Source organism: Mustela nivalis, assembly GCF_964662115.1.
Source record: "Mustela nivalis genome assembly, chromosome: 3".
Taxonomy (NCBI): Eukaryota; Metazoa; Chordata; class Mammalia; order Carnivora; family Mustelidae; genus Mustela; species Mustela nivalis.
This window is the reverse complement of record NC_139022.1, coordinates 89,059,647-89,077,382: the sequence shown is the minus strand read 5'-3', so window position 1 is coordinate 89,077,382 and position 17,736 is coordinate 89,059,647. Positions and strand designations below refer to the sequence as shown.

At 37.1% G+C, this 17,736-nt stretch overlaps 1 protein-coding gene across 3 annotated transcripts in view; it reads left to right on the top strand.

The window, feature by feature from the left end:
- RNF180 (ring finger protein 180) overlaps window positions 1-17,736 on the top strand; it is a 189,029-nt gene that overhangs the window by 139,035 nt on the left and 32,258 nt on the right. For all 3 annotated transcript variants that reach the window (XM_082723088.1, XM_082723087.1, XM_082723089.1), the window contains one exon: window positions 3,585-3,710. In XM_082723088.1, the coding sequence (XP_082579214.1) occupies window positions 3,585-3,710 (126 nt within the window). The remainder of the gene's footprint in view (window positions 1-3,584; window positions 3,711-17,736) is intronic.

Here is a 17,736-nt window from a genome sequence, read left to right as displayed (position 1 = left end):
TCCATTCAAGCTCCATCTCCCTTTTGATGTCCCTACCCCTATACCCACTACTTTCGGGCCTTTACTTAGCAGAACATGCTGATGAGCAGATATACTGGTAAACTGTATTGGAAAAAAGAAAAGAAAATTTTACCGAAGTCCTTAACTAAATAAGGAAATGACATTTAAGCTAATCCAGGACTTTAAGCATGGAGGAGGCCTATGATTTTTCACTGGGGATATTTTGGCTGTCGCAATAATTGGGGGATGATACTGGCATCTAGTCAGCGGGAGCAGTGATGACAGTTATCCTAGTGTTTTGGGGCTAGTCCTACACAGTTGAAAATTTTTCTGTGTTCCGTCTGACATTCTCATGTCCCGCTGGGCTTTATCCAGGACATGCAGCTCATTCGAAAGAATATCACACTTCTCTTTTTATCTGCTCTATAATTGGTCTTCATCTATTATCCCTCTTCCCATTAAGAGCATTTCACACTTCCTCTTATTCTCTACCAGTAAGCCCAGTCTGTTAATTCTTATGCTAATGGTGGTTTGTTCTTGTGTCCATCCATGCCTCCACTCTTTTATTTTTTGGTTTGTCTTGTACAGAATAGTCACTGAGCCTGAAATCCAGACTCATTCTTTTTATCAGTAAGAGTATCTGACTGTGTCATGATATTTTCTAGTGCAGTCATTCTCAAGCTTTAATATGTGCAAATAAATATTTTTATTATAAAGAAATATCAAAGTAAGCATATTTAGGAGCAGTGCTTTTCAAACAATGAAAGTGCACAAAGTATCTTAAAATCTTCAGGGCCTCAAAGGCAGTGCTTACTTTGCACCTGTGTAAGAGGGGCAAGAAAGTGCCATTTGCAAGGGATCTTAACTCTCTGGGGAAACTCATTTTGTACCCATGTGAAGCACCCATCCGGTACCACCTTTACAATTTTTACTGTATCCATGTGCCACCTGAATTACTTTTTTCTTAAGAATTTTCTTTATGTCACCATTTTTTCCTTAAATACTGACATTAGCTTCATCCTTAGCAATATATTTGTGAATTTATTTGATCTAGTTTATACATTTCTTCTACACATTAAATAGGTAACTTTGACATTTTTAAAAATTTTCATTCAGTATTACCCTGATCATTTCACACATTGCTAGTGCTTTGTAAACCAAGTCTTAAAAATGACTGACTTACTTGAGGAGGTTGATCTCCAGGAAAAAAAACTAACAATAGGAACACTTAAACAGTCCTTGGGGATTGGAAGTGGGGGTACACATGATTGTTTTGTTTTTTGTATTGTTTTGGTTTTGCCCTCTATACTATTGGATTTTTAAAATCATAGACGTGTGTGACTTTGACAGTTTTTAAAAGTGATAAACCAGACTGTAGCATTGAATGTGATGCAATGGACAGGGAAGAGAGAACCCAATTTCTTTACACACAGAAGACAGAATTATGGATTCTTAGAAGCTAGGAATGGATGCTGTGATAGTCTTTTGAGGATCCAGTATTATATCTGTATCCATAGGACTTCAAAAGCCATTTTCTGAATCTTGAAGTATAACTTTACATACAAAAGAATAAAAGTATGCATCATCACAATATAAAGTACTTAACATTTCATCTTAATCATAGTAAGAGCTCAGTAAATGTGGTGGTTAAACTGGGCTTAATTTACTAGATCTCCTCTTCCCCTTATTATTCCTCTAGCAGAGAGTAAACTACTTATTCTTGGGTGATGAAACATTGACTAAAATGATTCTTGAGTGGTCCAAAGTCATTAAAGAATCTCAGCAAGTACAAAGTGAACACACTGCTTGAGGTGAAAGCTTGGATAAATGCTCTAACTTGAAAAAGTCTTACAATATTAATAGAGTTCTTCTGGGACTGAAGGGTTAAAAATGATAGCAGTTCATTTACTGTTCTGGAACAAAAATTATATTATGAGTATAAAGTATTGTAATAGAAATAAATGGAATTATCAGATTAAAGTGGATAACTCTTGGGGTGCCTGGGTGGCTCAATGGGTTAAAGCCTCTGTCTTTGGCTTGGGTCATGATCTCAGGGTCCTGGGATCGAGCCCTGCATCAGGCTCTCTGCTCAGCGGGGAGCCTGTTTCCTCCTCTCTCTCTCTGCCTGCCTCTCTGCCTACTTGTAATCTCTGTCTGTCAAATAAATAGATAAAATCTTTTTTAAAAAAGTGGATAAATCTTTAACTATGGCTTGCCTAGCTAATAAAATAGGAAGTCCTAAATACAAACATGAGTTCAGCATAAATTATGTAATTATTATGATTCACAGGCTGTAACACCCATAACTCAATTTTGACACTGTCAAATAAACACTTCTTGGTTTGTTTTTGTCTCTGTTATATCTGCCTTTGTCATTAGGATGCATATTTAGCTGAATAATGGGACTTCCTAAGCCAGATTTTAGCTTTGAATGATTTACTAGTAAAGAATGTGAAAATAAAGTTTAAATTTATTTTCATAGGATGTACACATAGTCATCAATACTGAGTGAGATATTCCTGACTGGCCTCTCTTTTCCCAGCATGCAGAACTCTTCTGAACCCCATATTCTATAGGGTGTGTACTTACCAATAGACCTGAGGGTGAGAAACTGCTAGGTCAAAAGATTTGGTTTTAAGACCTACATTACTGCATTAAGGAGGGTACTTGGTGTAATGCTTCAGTATGCAACTGAAGAACCACTAAATTTTACCCCTGAAACTAATAATATAGTATATGTTAACTAAGTTGAATTTAAATAAAGAATTTTCTTTAAAAATAATTTATATGACTTGTATTTCTGTGATTCAAACTAGCCATATTCTATTGAATGCAGGCTGTAATAGCAGATTTAACTCTTTCCCTGAGTTGTGTTTTTCTCCTTAAATGTGACCATTTCTTTTCTATGTCCTCATGCTTTCTGTGGCTTATATAGAGTTCGGATATTTTCTAGAACTTAAAATAAGTATCCTCCTGCCTTTTCACAGATTGCTCTGTGTTTACTTCAACTGAATTATTTTCTTTTTGGCTCATAAGCAAATCTCTGAAAGGTTGAGAATTTGATTCCGTATTTTTTAAACTCCCTCAAAATCAGTAGCATTAGATTCAGTAAATGCTCAACCACCACATATAGAATGAAATAGAGATTATGAAGTAGGAAAAAGTACTCAAGAGGTTTTTCCTTTTCGTCATACATCCCGAGCCATTATTGCACTCAAGTTGCTCTTTCACACATCTAGAATTCATTTTTCTCCTTTTTTGTCTGTTTATTTCCATCTTTTACTCTTCAGTCTTCTTGAGGACAGGGACTGTGTCTCACTCTTGGCTGTGTCTGGCATAGCAGAGGACATAGGAGATAACCCAGTAGGTCTGTATTCTATGTATAGACACATCGAAGTTGTATGAAATGTGAATTTGGGGGAATTAGGTTTGCTTGAGTTAAAATTACAATGTTGACTCCACTTTTCCTTCTCTCTTCAAGTGATCTGAATTGATTATCAAAATACTACAGCAATAATTTTTCATATTCTTGTCACTGTATTCAGATTAATGTTTAACTGTTGTTTTCTTTTGCTTTACTCTAGAACTAAACAATGCCACAAAAAGATTCTTTCCTAAAGAATATTTGAAAATAAAACAAAGCTTTCAGAAATCCAGCTCTGCAAAATGGCCACTACCAAGCTGTAGAAAAGCATTCCATCTTTTTGGAGGTAAGGAAACTAATGCAAAAAAGTCTGGTAACTTTGTCCAAGGTCTCTTTTTGAAGCCATTTTTTACTAATTAAAATGTTAGTGGAAATGTGTTTCTGCATTGATCAGTTTTAAGGAAGAATTTTGCTAAGTATCTTCTGGGTAAATCTTTAATATATATATGAAGAAAATAGAAACTATATATTAAGAGCAAAACTTGAGAAAAACAAGTGATTAAATTTACTTTGCCTTGCTGTGAATAATGTTTAATATGTGGATAATGAACTCATTGCAAAAGTATCAGATTTGACAAAAGTCATATTTGACCAAAGCACTAGTGTTCCTTATAAGGATCCTGAATAATTCATTATCATAGGTAAGTTTATTTAATTTTATATTTTACAATTGTATCACAAATTTAAAACAAGTAGAAAATAGCAGTGTCTTGGTGTACTGAGTGTTGCAGAGATATTACAGTGGAATAGGAATACCAGTTTCTGGGTTCAGGTCTGACTAGTGGAATGACTTCAGACGTGTCATAGGAACCCATTCTTCTGTTTCTGTTTTCCCATATGTAAAATGGGAGCATGTGTATATATGCAATCTAATTAACATAGTTGTAAGTATCAAATGAGCTAATGTGCAGTCACATCCTAAATTAACAAAATAAGGTCGAGGCAATCTCTAATACCTTTTTGACCTTTGAGAATTTCTTTCTGTAGAATGATAATCATACAATATGGACATAATATGTAATTTCTCCTTTTACAAAACCATGGTCAGTGCATGAACTACTGTGCAGTTTTAGCATTTACAACTTGTGATATTATGATATTTACAACTAGAAAGCTGCAGGTATGGAGAACTCTGATCTTCAAGGAGCCAGGATGTAGGGGAGCTTCTACAGAAGACCTAAAAAATCAGTACCACGATGACATGAAACCAAAAGGAGATAGAAATGGGGCCTCTATGGTTGAGGCAAAAAATAAATTGATTTATGAAATCCCTGAGGCATGAAGAAAGTAGTTTAAGGACAGATATAACTTTATACAGTGGTTTGAACCAAGAAAATAGTTTAAAGACATTTTATAAACATGTACTATTTTATAAAGTAATAACTAGCTGTAGAAACTCATCCCCAGATTTGTTATAGATACATTTAAGCATAATATGAAAGCAAGTGTAAGAAAATCAGTCTTATTTGAAAGATTTTGTACCAAAGAAAACTTAAAATATGAATTAGATACTTTAGAAGATTCCTTTGTATCCTATCATCTACTGTACACCCAAATTTTAAAAAAGAATGGTGCACCTTTCAGATAACCAAACAATTTCCTTCACCTTTTTGTATCCCAAGATACTGAAACTATCATTTAAATACTTGGTTCTTTGTGATTTTGTATTTGTCTTATCCATATGATTTCACAGAACTTGTTACAAGCTTTTCCTAAATGTACTGATTTATCATCACCTTTGTCTATCACATTTGGTATTTTCAGTCCTTTAGATTTTCCAGTCTGATAGGTATAAAAGTGGTATCTCATTGGGTTTTTAATTTCAATTTCCTAATAACTAATGGGGAATAATCATAGCTTTATATGAATATTGACTATTGCATTTTTTTCATCTGTGAAATCCCTATATAAATTTTGTCCATTTTCTTATTGGTTGCATTTTTCTTACTGATGTTTGAGAGTTTTAAAATATTTCCAGGTGACTCCTTTTTCTCTTAATTGTATGAATGAATAGCCACTACCATCTCCCAGTTGTGGTTTGTTTGTTGTCTTTCTGGAATCTTCTGATTAATTGTGGTTTTGCATTTGTTTCACCATCTTTCTGGTCTGTATTATCTGCCTCGTGAAATTCTTCTCTATCCCGTGTCATTAAGATATCTTCCTGTGTCTTTTTCAAATAGTCTAAAGGTATTTGGAATTGATTGTGTTGTTGTTTCCTGAGTTTTGTGAGGGTTGTTTATTTTGCTATATTGTAGGTAGGGATACAATTAATTTGGGGTTTCTTCCTATTTAGCTTTTTTCAGTTATCATTTATTGAAAATAATTCATTATTTCTCCACTGATGCATACTAGTCTATCATATTTTATATTCCAATGTATGTGGGCCTATTTCTGAGGTCTTTATTGGGTTCCTTTCATCTGTTTGTCTAATTCTTTTCCCAAACCATAATTTTTAATTAAGTTTTTAATTAAATATTTAAAATAATTTTAAAAATTAAAAATATTTTTAAGTGAAATACAGTGTTATATTAGTTGCAGGTGTACAACATATTGATTTGACAATTTTGCTCTAACAGAGTATTTTCGTTGTAGGATTTTTTTCCTTCAGCACTTTAAATATATCATGCCATTTTCCTCTGGCTTGAACAGTTTCTGCTAAAAAATCAGATGTTAGCCTTATGGGGGTTACCTCGTATGTAACTGTTTTCTCTTACTGCTTATATGTTTTCATTTTTTTTAAGATTTTATTTATTTATTTGACAGAGAGAGAGATCACAAGTAGGCAGAGAGGCAGGCAGAGAGAGAGGAGGAACCAGGCTCCCCACTGAGCAGAGAGCCTGATGTGGGGCTCGATCCCAGGACCCTGAAATCACGACCTGAGCCGAAGGCAGAGACTCAACCCACTGAGCCACCCAGGCGCCCCATTTTCATTTTTTATTACCATATAATATATTATTTGTTTCAGGAGTACAGGTCTGTGATACATCAGTCTTACGCTATTCACAGCACTCACCTTAGCACATCAATGTCCAGCACCCAACAACCCCATCCTTCCCACCCCTCTCTGCTCCAACAACCCTCAATTTGTTTCCTCATATGAAGAGTCTCTTATGGTTTGTCTCCCTGTCTGGCTTCATCTTGTTACATTTTTCCCTCACTTCCCCCATGATCCTCTGTCTTGTTTCTCAAATTCTTCATATCAGTGAAGCCATATGATAATTGTCTTTCTCTGACTTATTTACTTGGCTTAATACCCTCTAGTTCCATCCATGTCATTGCAAATGGCAAGATTTCATGGGCTTTTGATAGCTGCATAATATATATTTGGAGGCTTTTTGATGGCTGCATAATATTCATGTGTGTGTGTATACATATATGTATATATACATATACATACACATACGTGTGTGTGTGTGTGTGCATATCACATGTCTTCTTCATCCATTCCTCTGCTGGTGGACATCTAGGCTCTTTCCATAGTTTGGCTATTGTGGACATTGATATGGACATTCGGGTGCACATGCTCCTTTAAATCACTACATTTGTATATTTGTATCTTTGGGGTAAAGACACAGTAGTGCAGTTGCTGGGTCATAAGGTAGCTCTATTATCAACTTCTTGAGGAAATTCAATACTGTTTTCCAGAGTGGCTGTACCAGCTTGCATTCCCACCAACAGTGTAGGAGGGCCCCCTTTCTCTGCATCCTTGCTAACACCTGTCATTTCCTGACTGGTTAATTTTAGCCATTCTGACTGGTGTGAGGTGGTGTCTCAGTGAGGTTTTGATTTGTATTTCCCTGATGCCGAGTGATGTTGAGCACTTTTTCATGTGTCTTTTGGCCATTTGGATGTCTTCTTTGCAGAAATGTCTGTTCATGTCTTCTGCCCATTTCATGACTGGATTATTTGTTCTTTGGGTTTGAGTTTGATAAGTTCTTTAAAGATTTTGGATACTGGCCCTTTACCTAATATTTCATTTTCAAATATTTTCTCCCATTCTGTCAGTTGTCTTTTGGTTTTGTTGACTGTTTCCTTTGCTGTGCAGAAGCTTTTTATCTTGATGAAGTCCCAATAGTTCATTTTTGCCTTTGCTTCCCTTGCTTTTAGTGATGTTTCTAGGAAGAATTTGCTGTAGGTGAGGTCACAGAGCTTGTTGCCTGTGTTCTCCTTGAGGATTTGGATGGATTCCAGTCTCACACTGAGGTATTTGATCCATTTTGATACTATTTTTGTGTTGTAAGGAAATGGTCCAATTTCATTTTTCTGCATATAGCTGTTCAACTTTCCCCACACCATTTATTGGAGAGACTGTCTTTTCTCCATTGGACATGCTTTTCTGCTTTGTCAAAGATGAGTTGACCATACTTGAAGATCCATTTCTGGGCTTTCTATTCTTTCCCATTGATCTATGTGTCTGTTTTTGTGCCACTACCATACTGTCTTGATGAGTACAGCTTTGGGTGTTGAGTTTGATAAGATCTTTATAGATTTTGAATACTAGCCCTTAAGAACTAGTAAGAACATAAAGTCTGGAATTGTGATGCCACCAGCTTTGGTTATCTTTTTCAACATTCCTCTGGCAATTTAGGATCTTTTCTAGTTCCATACAAATTTTAGAATTATTTATTCCATTTCTTTGGAAAAAGTTGAGGGACTGCATTAAATGTGTAGATTGCTCTAAGTAGCATAGACATTTTCATATTTGTTCTTCCAATCCATGAGCATGGAACGTTTTTCCATTTCTCTGTGGCTTCCTCAATTTCTTTCATGAGTATTCTATAGTTTTCTGAGTACAGATTCTTTGCCTCTTTGTTTAGATTTATTTCTAGGTATCAGTTTTGGGTGCAATTGTAAATGGGATTGACTCCTTAATTTCTCTTTCTTCTGTCTTGTTGCTGGTGTATAGAAATGCAACTGATTTCTGTGCATTGATTTTATATCCTGACACTACTGAATTCCTGTGTGAGTTAAGCAGTTTTGGAGTAGAGTCTTTGGGGTTTTCCATATAAAGTATCATATCATCTGCAGACTGAGAGTTTGACTTCTTCTTTGCCAATTTGGATGCCTTCTATTTCTTTTTGTTGTCTGATTGCTAAGGCGAGGACTTGAAGTACTATGTTGAATAGCAGTGGTGATAGCGGACATTCCTGCCATGTTCCTGACTTAGGGGGAAAGCTCTCAGTTTTTCCCATTGAGAATGATACTTGCTGCAGGCTTTTCATAGATGGCTTTTATGATATTGAGGTATGTACTCTCTATGCCTACACTGTGTAGAGTTTTGATCAAGAAAGATGCTGTACTTTATCAAAGGCTTTTTCAGCATCTATTGAGGTGTCATATGGTTATTGTTCTTTCTTTTACTAATATGTATCACATTGATTGATTTGCAGATGTTGAACCAAGCTTGCAGCCCAGGAATAAATCCCACTTGGTCGTGGTGAATAATTCTTTTAATGCACTGTTGGATCCTATTGGCTAGTATTTTGGTGAGAAATTTTGCATCCATGTCATCAGGGATATTGGTCTGTAATTCTCCTTTCTGATGGACTCTTTCTCTGATTTTGGGATCAAGGTAATGCTGGCCTCATAAAATGAGTTTGGATGTTTTCCTTCTATTTCTGTTTTTTTGAAAAGTTTCAGGAGAATAGGTATTAATTCTTTTTTAAATTCCCTTGGGAAGCCATCTGGCCTTGGGCTCTTGTTTGTTGGGAGATTTTTGATGACTGCTTCAGTTTCCTTACTGGTTTTGGGTCTGTTCAGGTTTTCTGTTTCTTTCTGGTTCAGTTTTGGTGGTTTATACAACTCTAGGAATACATCCATTTCTTCCAGATTGTCAAATTTGCTGGCATAGAGTTGCTCATAACATGTTCTTCTAATTGTTTGTATTTCTTTAGTGTTTGTTGTGATCTCTCCTGTTTCATTCATGATTTTATTGATTTGGGTTCTTTCTCTTTTCTTTTTGATAAGTCTGGCCAGGGTTTATCAATCTTTTTAATTCTTTCAAAGAACCAGCTCCTAGTTTTGTTGATCTATTCTACTGTTCTTTTGGTTTCTATTTCATTTATTTTTGCTCTGATGTTTATTATTTCTCTTCTCCTGCTGGCTTTAGGCTTCATTTGCTCTTCTGTCTCCCACTCCCTTAGGTGTAGAGTTAGGTTGTGTATTTAAGACCTTTCTTGTTTCTTAAGAAAGGTTTGTGTTGCTATATACTTTCCTTTTAGGACCGCCTTTGCTGTGTCCCAAAGATTTTGAACTGTTGTTTTTTTCATTTGTTTCCATGAATTTTTAAAAATTCTTCTTTAATTTCCTGGTTGACCCATTCATTCTTTAGTAGGATGCTCTTTAGCATCCATGTATTTCAGTTCTTTCCAACTTTCCTCTTATTATTGAGTTCTAGTTTCAAAGCATTGTGATCCAAAAAATATGCAGAGAATGATCCCAATATTTTGGTACTAGTTGAGACCCAATTTGTGACCCAGGATGTGATCTATTCTGGAGAATGTTCCATGGGCACTGGAGAAGAATGTTATTCTATTGCTTTGGAGTGGAATGTTCAAATATATCTGTGATGCCGATCTGGTCCAGTGTGTCATTTAAAGTCTATTTCCTCATTGATATTTTGCTTAGATGATCTGTCCATTTCAGTGAGGGGGGTGTTAAAGTCCCCTACTATTACTGTATTATTGTCTATGTGTTTCTTTGATTTTGTTAATAATTGGTTTATATAATTGGCTGCTCCCATGTTAGGGGCATATTTAAAATTGTTGGCTCGTGTTGGACAGACCCTTTAAGTATGATATGCTGTCCTTTCTCATCTCTTGTTATAGTCTTTGCCTTAAAGTCTAATTTATCTGACATAAGGATTGCCAGCCCAGCTTTCTTTTAATGTCCATTAGCATAGTAAATTGTTTTCCACCTCTTCACTTTAAATCTGGAGGTGTCTTTGGATCTAAAATGAGTTCCTTGTAGACAGCAGATTGATGGGTTTTGTTTTTTTATCCATTCTGATACCCTGTGTCTTTTGATTAGGGCATTTAGCCCACTTATATTCAGGGTAACTATTGAAAGGTATGAATTTAGTGCCACTATATTGCCTGTAAGGTGACCATTACTGTATATGTCTCTGTTCCTTCTGGTCATTACTTTTAGGCTCTCTCTCTGCTTAGAGGACCCTTTCAATATTTCCTATAGGGCTGGTTTGGTGTTTGCAAATTCTTTTAATTTTTGTTTGTCCTGGAAGCTTTTTATCTCTCCTTCTATTTTCAATGGCAGCCTAGCTGGATAGAGTATTCTTGGCTGCATATTTTTCTCTTTTAGTGCTCTGAATATATAATATCATACCTGTCCTTTCTGGCCTGCCAGGTCTCTGTGGATAGGTCTGCTGCCAGTCTAACTTTGTAGCTTACAGACTTCTTGTCCTGAGCTGCTTTCAGGATTTATTCTTTGTTCTGGAGACTTGTAAGTTTTACTATTAGATGACAGGGTGTTGACCTATTTTTATTGATTCTGAGGGGATTCTATGTGCCTCCTGGATTTTAATGCCTATTTCCTTCCTCAAATTGGGGGAGTCCTCCACTATAATTTGCTGCAGTATACCTTCTTTCTTTCTCTCTTTTTCTTCTTCTGGGACCCCAGTTTTTTAATATTGTTTCATCTTGTGATGAAACATCTTATCTCTAGAATTCTACCCTTGTGATCCCGTAGTTGGTTTATCTCTCTCTTTCTCAGCTTCTTTATTCTCCATCATTTAGTCTTCTGTCTCACTAATTCTCTCTTCACCCTCATTTACCATAGCAGTTAAGAGCCTCCATTTTTTATTGCACCTCATTAATAGCCTTTTTGATTTTTGACTTGGTTAGATTTTAGTTCTTTTATTTCTCCAGAAAGGGATTCTCTAATATCTTTATAATCGTTATTCTGAACTCTAGTTCCAACATCTTACTAAAGTCCATATTGATTAGGTCCCTGGCAGCTGGTACTGCCTCTTGTTGTTCTTTTTGAGGTAGGTTTTTCCATTTTGTCATTTGTCCAGAGAATAATAGATGAATGAGAGAACCAGACACTAAAAGGGTAATAATGACCCCAGAAAAATATACACTGAAAAATCAGAAGAGACCCAAAATGGGGTATGGGGGGGTGGTGAACAAACATGTGTGTATGTGTGCGTGTGTGTGTGTGTGCATGTGTGTGTATTTGTATTATATTTTTATAAATCCATATATATATATATATATATATATATATATATGTGTGTGTGTGTGTGTGTGTGTGTGAATATGATCAGGCTGGTGAACAGAGGCACACACTAGATTTTGGGTGTATTTTGGTATGTTAGAAGAAACTGCCTCACAAAATTCTAAAGAAAGAAAAACATATGTATACAAAATTAAGGATATATATGATGAAGGGATGGAATATGACTGTAAAGATGAAGATTTTAAAAGATTTTTTAAAAAGACTTGATAAGTTGGTTGAAAAGAGAAAGAAAAAAATTTAAAAAAAAAAAAGGGATGTGATCAGGTGGGAGATTAGAACAAAGCCACACACTAGATTTAGAGTATATTTTGGCCTGTTAGAAGAAACTGTATCCCAGAACTTTTAAGAAAGAAAAACTGATATATTTACAAAAAATAAGGTTAAATACAATGATGAGAGAGAATATGACTGTAAAAATGAAAATTTAAAAAGATTTTAAAAAAGGAATTGATAAGATGTTGGTTGAAAAGGTAAGGAAGAAAAATTCAAAAAAATTAGAAAAAAAATAAAGAAAAATTTAAAAATTAACTTTGAAAAACTAAAGAACCATGGTGGGAAATTCATGAATTCTATGTGCTGTATTCCCCCAACGCTAGAGTTTTGCAGTTCTTATTGATCAGTAAACTTGGTCTTGCTGGATGTTCTTGCTGATCTTATGGGGAGGGGCCTGTTGCAGTGATTCTCAAGTGTCTTTCCCTCAGGTGGAGCTGCATGGTCCTTGCCAGGGGCCAGGTTGAGTAATCTGCTTGGGTTTGCTCTAAATAGATTTTGTTCCCTGAAAGCTTTCTATACAGCTTTGGAGGTTGAGAATGAGAATGGCGACCTCCCCATCTCTGGCCCTGGAGGGGCTGAGTGCTCAGGGCCCCCACTCCTCAGTGTGCCCTCAGAGAAAAGCAATCAGTCACTCCTCTCTCCCTGGTCTCCAGCTCCAGTCTCTGCTCAACCGGCCTGTGATGGAGCATTTCTATCTTTGGCACACAGCCCCATTTGGAGCCTCTAAACCCAGCATATTCCTGCAATGTGCTCCTGTGCTGCTCCTCCCAGTAGAGGAAGTGGGGGGTTTTGCCCGGATCTGCCACTTGTGGGATCTGTCTCAAAGAGTAGTGGCCCAACTATGCCTCAGACCATGGTTTATGGCAACCCCAAGCTGAGAGCTCACTCCTTGGCTCTGTCCTTGCAGCAGGCTTCCCCTCTCCAATACCTGGGAGCTTTGCTACACTCAGAGCTCTGCTACCCCTGAGGGTCCTGAGACCACACTATCCCAGTGAGGATTCCACCCCTTGCTAAGCCACTGGAGCGATGTCCCTCCATGGAAAATACTTCTAAAAGTTCTGATTTTGCGCTATGCTGTTCTCTCACTTGCCAGTAGCCAGCCAACAAAGGCTCCCTCCTGCCATGGTCTATCTTTCCATATATCGCCCTGGATTCACTTCTCTGCATGTCCTATCTTCCAGAAAGTGGTCACTTTTTCACTCATAGAATTGTTCTATTCTTCTCTTCTATCTCTTGTTGAGTTTGTTGGTGTTCATAATGATCTGATAAATATCTAGCTGAATTCCTGGGACCAGGAGAAATTTAGGTCCCCTTCTCCTCTGCCATCTTCTTCCCAGCCCTCGCTGCCATTTTTTTTTTTAAGATTTATTTATTTATTTATTTATTTGAGAGAGAGAGAGAGAGAAAGAAAGCATGAGTGGGAGGAGGGGCAGATGGAGATACTCTTCAAGCAGACTCCCTACTGAGCACAGAACCATACGGGGGCTCAATTCCACAACCCAGGAGATCAAGATCTGAGCCAAAACCAAGAGTTGAATGTTTAATTGACTGAACCACCCAGGCACACCTTTCATATTGCTTTTAAAATTCTCTCTTTAGCATTACTTTTTGTCACTTTTATTATTAATGTGTCTTGGTGTAGACCTTATGGGTTCATTTTGGTAGGGACTCTCTGTGCTTTCTAGACCAGGATATTGGTTAGAGACGTTTTTGGTTATTTTTTCTTTAGATAAGTTTTTGTTTGTTTTTTTTTTTTTAAGATAAGTTTTATAACCCTGTTTCTCTCTCTCTCTTCTCCTTCTAGGATCCCTATAATGCAAATGTTATTACTCTTGATAATATCATAGTTTCCTTAACCTGTTCTCATTTTTTTGTTAATCTTTTTTCTGCTCTTCAGCTTCTTTTCTGTATAGTACCTGTCTTCCAGATTGCTGATCCATTCTTTGGCATCTTTTTTTTTTCTTTAAATTTGATATATACTTTCTCATTACTATCAAGTTTATTTGAAGAATATTAGTTGCTTGGGTTTTTTTATTATGCTATGTTAGTAACTATACAGTATTTCATTAGCTTTTGATATAGTGCTCCATGATTTATTGTTTGCATATAACACCCAGTGCTCATTGAAATACGTGCCCTTCTTAATACCCATCACTAGGCTAATACAACCCCCATCCCCTCCCCTCTGAAACCCTCAGGTTTTTTTTCCAGAGTCCATAGTCTCTCATGGTTTGTCTCCCCTTTTGATTTCCCCCCTTTATTTTCCCCTTTCTTCTCCTAAAGTCCTCCATGCTATTCCTTATGTTCCACATATAAGTGAAACCATATGATAATTGTCTTTCTCCATTTCACTTATTTCATTTAATGTAATCCCCTCAAGTTCCATCTATGTCGACAAAAATGATGGGTATTCATCCTTTCTGATGGCTGAGTAATATTCCATTGCATATATGGACCACCTCATCTTTATCCATTTGTCTGTTGAAGGGCATCTCTCCTCCTTCCACAATTTGGCTCTTCTGGACATTGGTGCTATGAACATTGGGGTGCATATGCCCCTTCTCTTAACTACATCTGTATTTTTGCATAGTGCAATTGTAGTGCAATTGCTGGGTCCTAGGGTAGCTCTCTTTTTAACTTTTTGAGGAACCTCCATACTGTTATCCAAAGTGGCTGCACCAACTTGCATTCCCACCAACAGAGTAAGAGGGTTCCCCTTTCTCCACATCCTCTCCCACATTCGTTGTTTTCTGCCTTGTTAATTTTTGCCATTCTAACTGGTATAAGGTGGTATCTCAGCAGGTTTTGATTTGAATTTCCCTGATGGCTAATGATGTTGAATATTTTTTCATATGTCTGTTAGCCATTCATATGTCTTCCTTGGAGAAGTATCTGTTCATGTCTTCTGCCCATTTTTTGACTTGATTATTTGTTTTTTGGGCTTGAATTTGAGAACTTCTTTATAGATCAGTAGAACAGAATAGAGAGCCCAGATATGGACCCTCAACTCTATGGTCAAGTAATCTTCAACAAAGCAGGAAAAACTATCCAATGGAGAAAAGATAGTCTCTTCAGTAAATTGTGCTGGGAAAAATAATGAAACTTGACCATTCTCTTACACCATACAAAGATAAACTCTAAATGGATGAAAGACCTCAGTGTGTGACAGGAATCCATCACAATCCTAGAGGAGAATGTAGGCAGTAACCTCTTCGACATCAACCACAGCAACTGCTTTTAAGACATGTCTCCAAAGGCAAGGGAGATGAAAGTGAAAATGAACTTTTGAGACTTAGTCAAGATAAAAAGCTTTTGTACAGCTAAGGAAATAGTCCCTAAAATGAAGAGGCAACCCACAGAGTGGAAGAAGATATTTGCAAATAACATTACAGATAAAGAGCTGGTATCCAAGATCTATAAAGAACTTTTCTGCATCATCTAATCTGCTGTTGATGTCCTCTATCATGCATTTTATTTCAGCTTTATTTAAGCTTTGACTGGTCTTTTTAATATTTCCTGTCTCTGTAGATCTTCTCTCTGATTCCATCCACTTGTTTCTCAGTTTCCAATGAGTATCTTTATGACCATTTTTTATTGTTTTATTTTAACTCCATTGTAGTTAACATAGTGTCTTATTAGTTTCAGGTACACAATATAATGATTAAACAATTCTGTGGTCACCCAGTGCTCATCTCGACAAGTGCCCTCCTTAATCCCCATCATCTCTTTCATGCATCCCCCACCTAGCCCTCTGTAGTAACCATCAGTTTGTTCTCTATAGTTAAGAGTGTGTATCTTGGTTTCTTTTTCTTTTCCTTTGCTGATTTGTTTTCTAAATTCCACATATGAGTGAAATTATATGGTACTTGATTTTCTCTAACTTAGCATTATACTCTGTAGCTCTCTAGCTCCATCCATGTTCTTAGAAATGGCAAGAGTTTATTCTTTTAATGGCTGAATAATATTCCATGATATATACATGTATGTATATACATACATGTGTGTATATATATCACATATATATACATAGACATGTATATATGATATATATATCTCTCTCACATCTTCTTTATCTATTCATCTATCAAGGGACACTTACGCTGCTTCCATGTCTGGGCTGTTGTAAATAATGCTGCTATAAACATCAAGGTGCATATATCCCTTTGAATTAGTGTTTTTCTATTTTGGGTGTAAATACCCAGTAGTACAATTACTGGGTTGTAGGGGAGTCCGATTTTTAACTTTTGAAAGAAACTCCATACTGTTTTCCACAATGGCTACCAGTTTGCATTCCCACCAACAGTGCAAGAGGGTTCCTTTTTCAGCCCATGCTTGCCAATATTTTTTTCTTATGTTGATTTTAGCCATTCTGACAGGTATGAAGTGATAATTCATTGTAGTTTTGATTTGCATTTCCCTGATGATGAGTGATGTTGAGCATCTTTTCTTGTGTCTTCTGGCCACCTGTATGTCTTTGGAGAAATATCTGTTAATGTATGACTATTATTATTAATTCTTTATCAGAAATGCTGCTTATCTCTGCTTCATTTAGCTCTTTTACTGTGATTTTGTCTTGTTCTTTCATTTGGGACTTATTCCTTTGCCTCCTTTTTTCTAACTCTCTGTGTTTATTTCTGTATATTAGGTAGTTCAGCTATAACTCGTGATATTGAAAGTAGTGGCCTAGTTTAGAAGAGGTCCTGTGATGCCCTATAGTTCAATTACCCGTGGTCACCAGAGCCAGCTGCTCCAGGGGTATCTCTTGTGTGGGCTGCATGTGCCCTCCTGTTGTGTCTGAGCCATGATTGTCTTAAGCCCAGCCAGCTGCAATGACCAGCTTTACTTGCTGTCAGCACACTGGGCAGGGTTTGCTCCCTCAGTCTTTGAAAGGCCCTTCTGCTATCTTGGAGCTTATTGGTGGGTGGGACAGCACTGAGCCTACTTGTCTAGAGTTAGCCTTTCTACCATAGTTGCAAGCATACTGAAGGGCAGGGCTGTTCCCTATGTAGCTTGCTAAGAGGCCCAACTGCAGGAACTACAGGCATACTGGTGTCTGGGATTATCTCCCTTTTCCCAGGACAGGATTCATTTTGGAGTGGTGCCATTCCAGCAAGGGCCACCTACAGGAATTGTTAGGACTGAAGCCACTATAGAGGAATGCCTGCTAAGGTAGGTCGGTCAGAAGGGACAGGTTGGCAGGGAAATGCTAGGGCAGGATGCACAGTACCAACAAGGTCAATAGTGTTACCAGTGACTCTGGCTGTCTAGGCCAGGGAAGAGGAAGAGAAATGGTACTCACCAGTACTTTTGGTGGAAAAATCCACAGATCCCTGCCCCTCGGAAACATATTCTTAGAATAGTCAATAAAGCTTCTTCATGTATATTCTAGGCACTTTTCAAAGTGCTGCTTCTGTGCTTGTGTCTCAAGGTAAGTTACTTAGTATGCTGGCCCTTTATGTTTGGGGACTCAGTTTCTAATCACTCCATGGCTCTCTGGGAATTAGGCCCGCTGATTTTTAAAGTTCCCAGAGTTAGGCCCTGCTGGCTTTTGAAACCAAATACTATGGGACTCATCTTCTCAGTGCAGGTGACTAGGGTGACTGGCATGTAACCTGATCCTCTTGTTTCTCCCATTTGTGGTTAGTCAGGCAGGAACTTTGGTCCCAACAGTGTCCACTCCTCCTACCTTTCTCTATGTGACTTTCTTTCTAGGATTAGCTGCAGAAGGTCTGGTAGTCCTCAGGTTGTTTTCAAGGACAGTTGCATTGATGCAGTTGTTATCT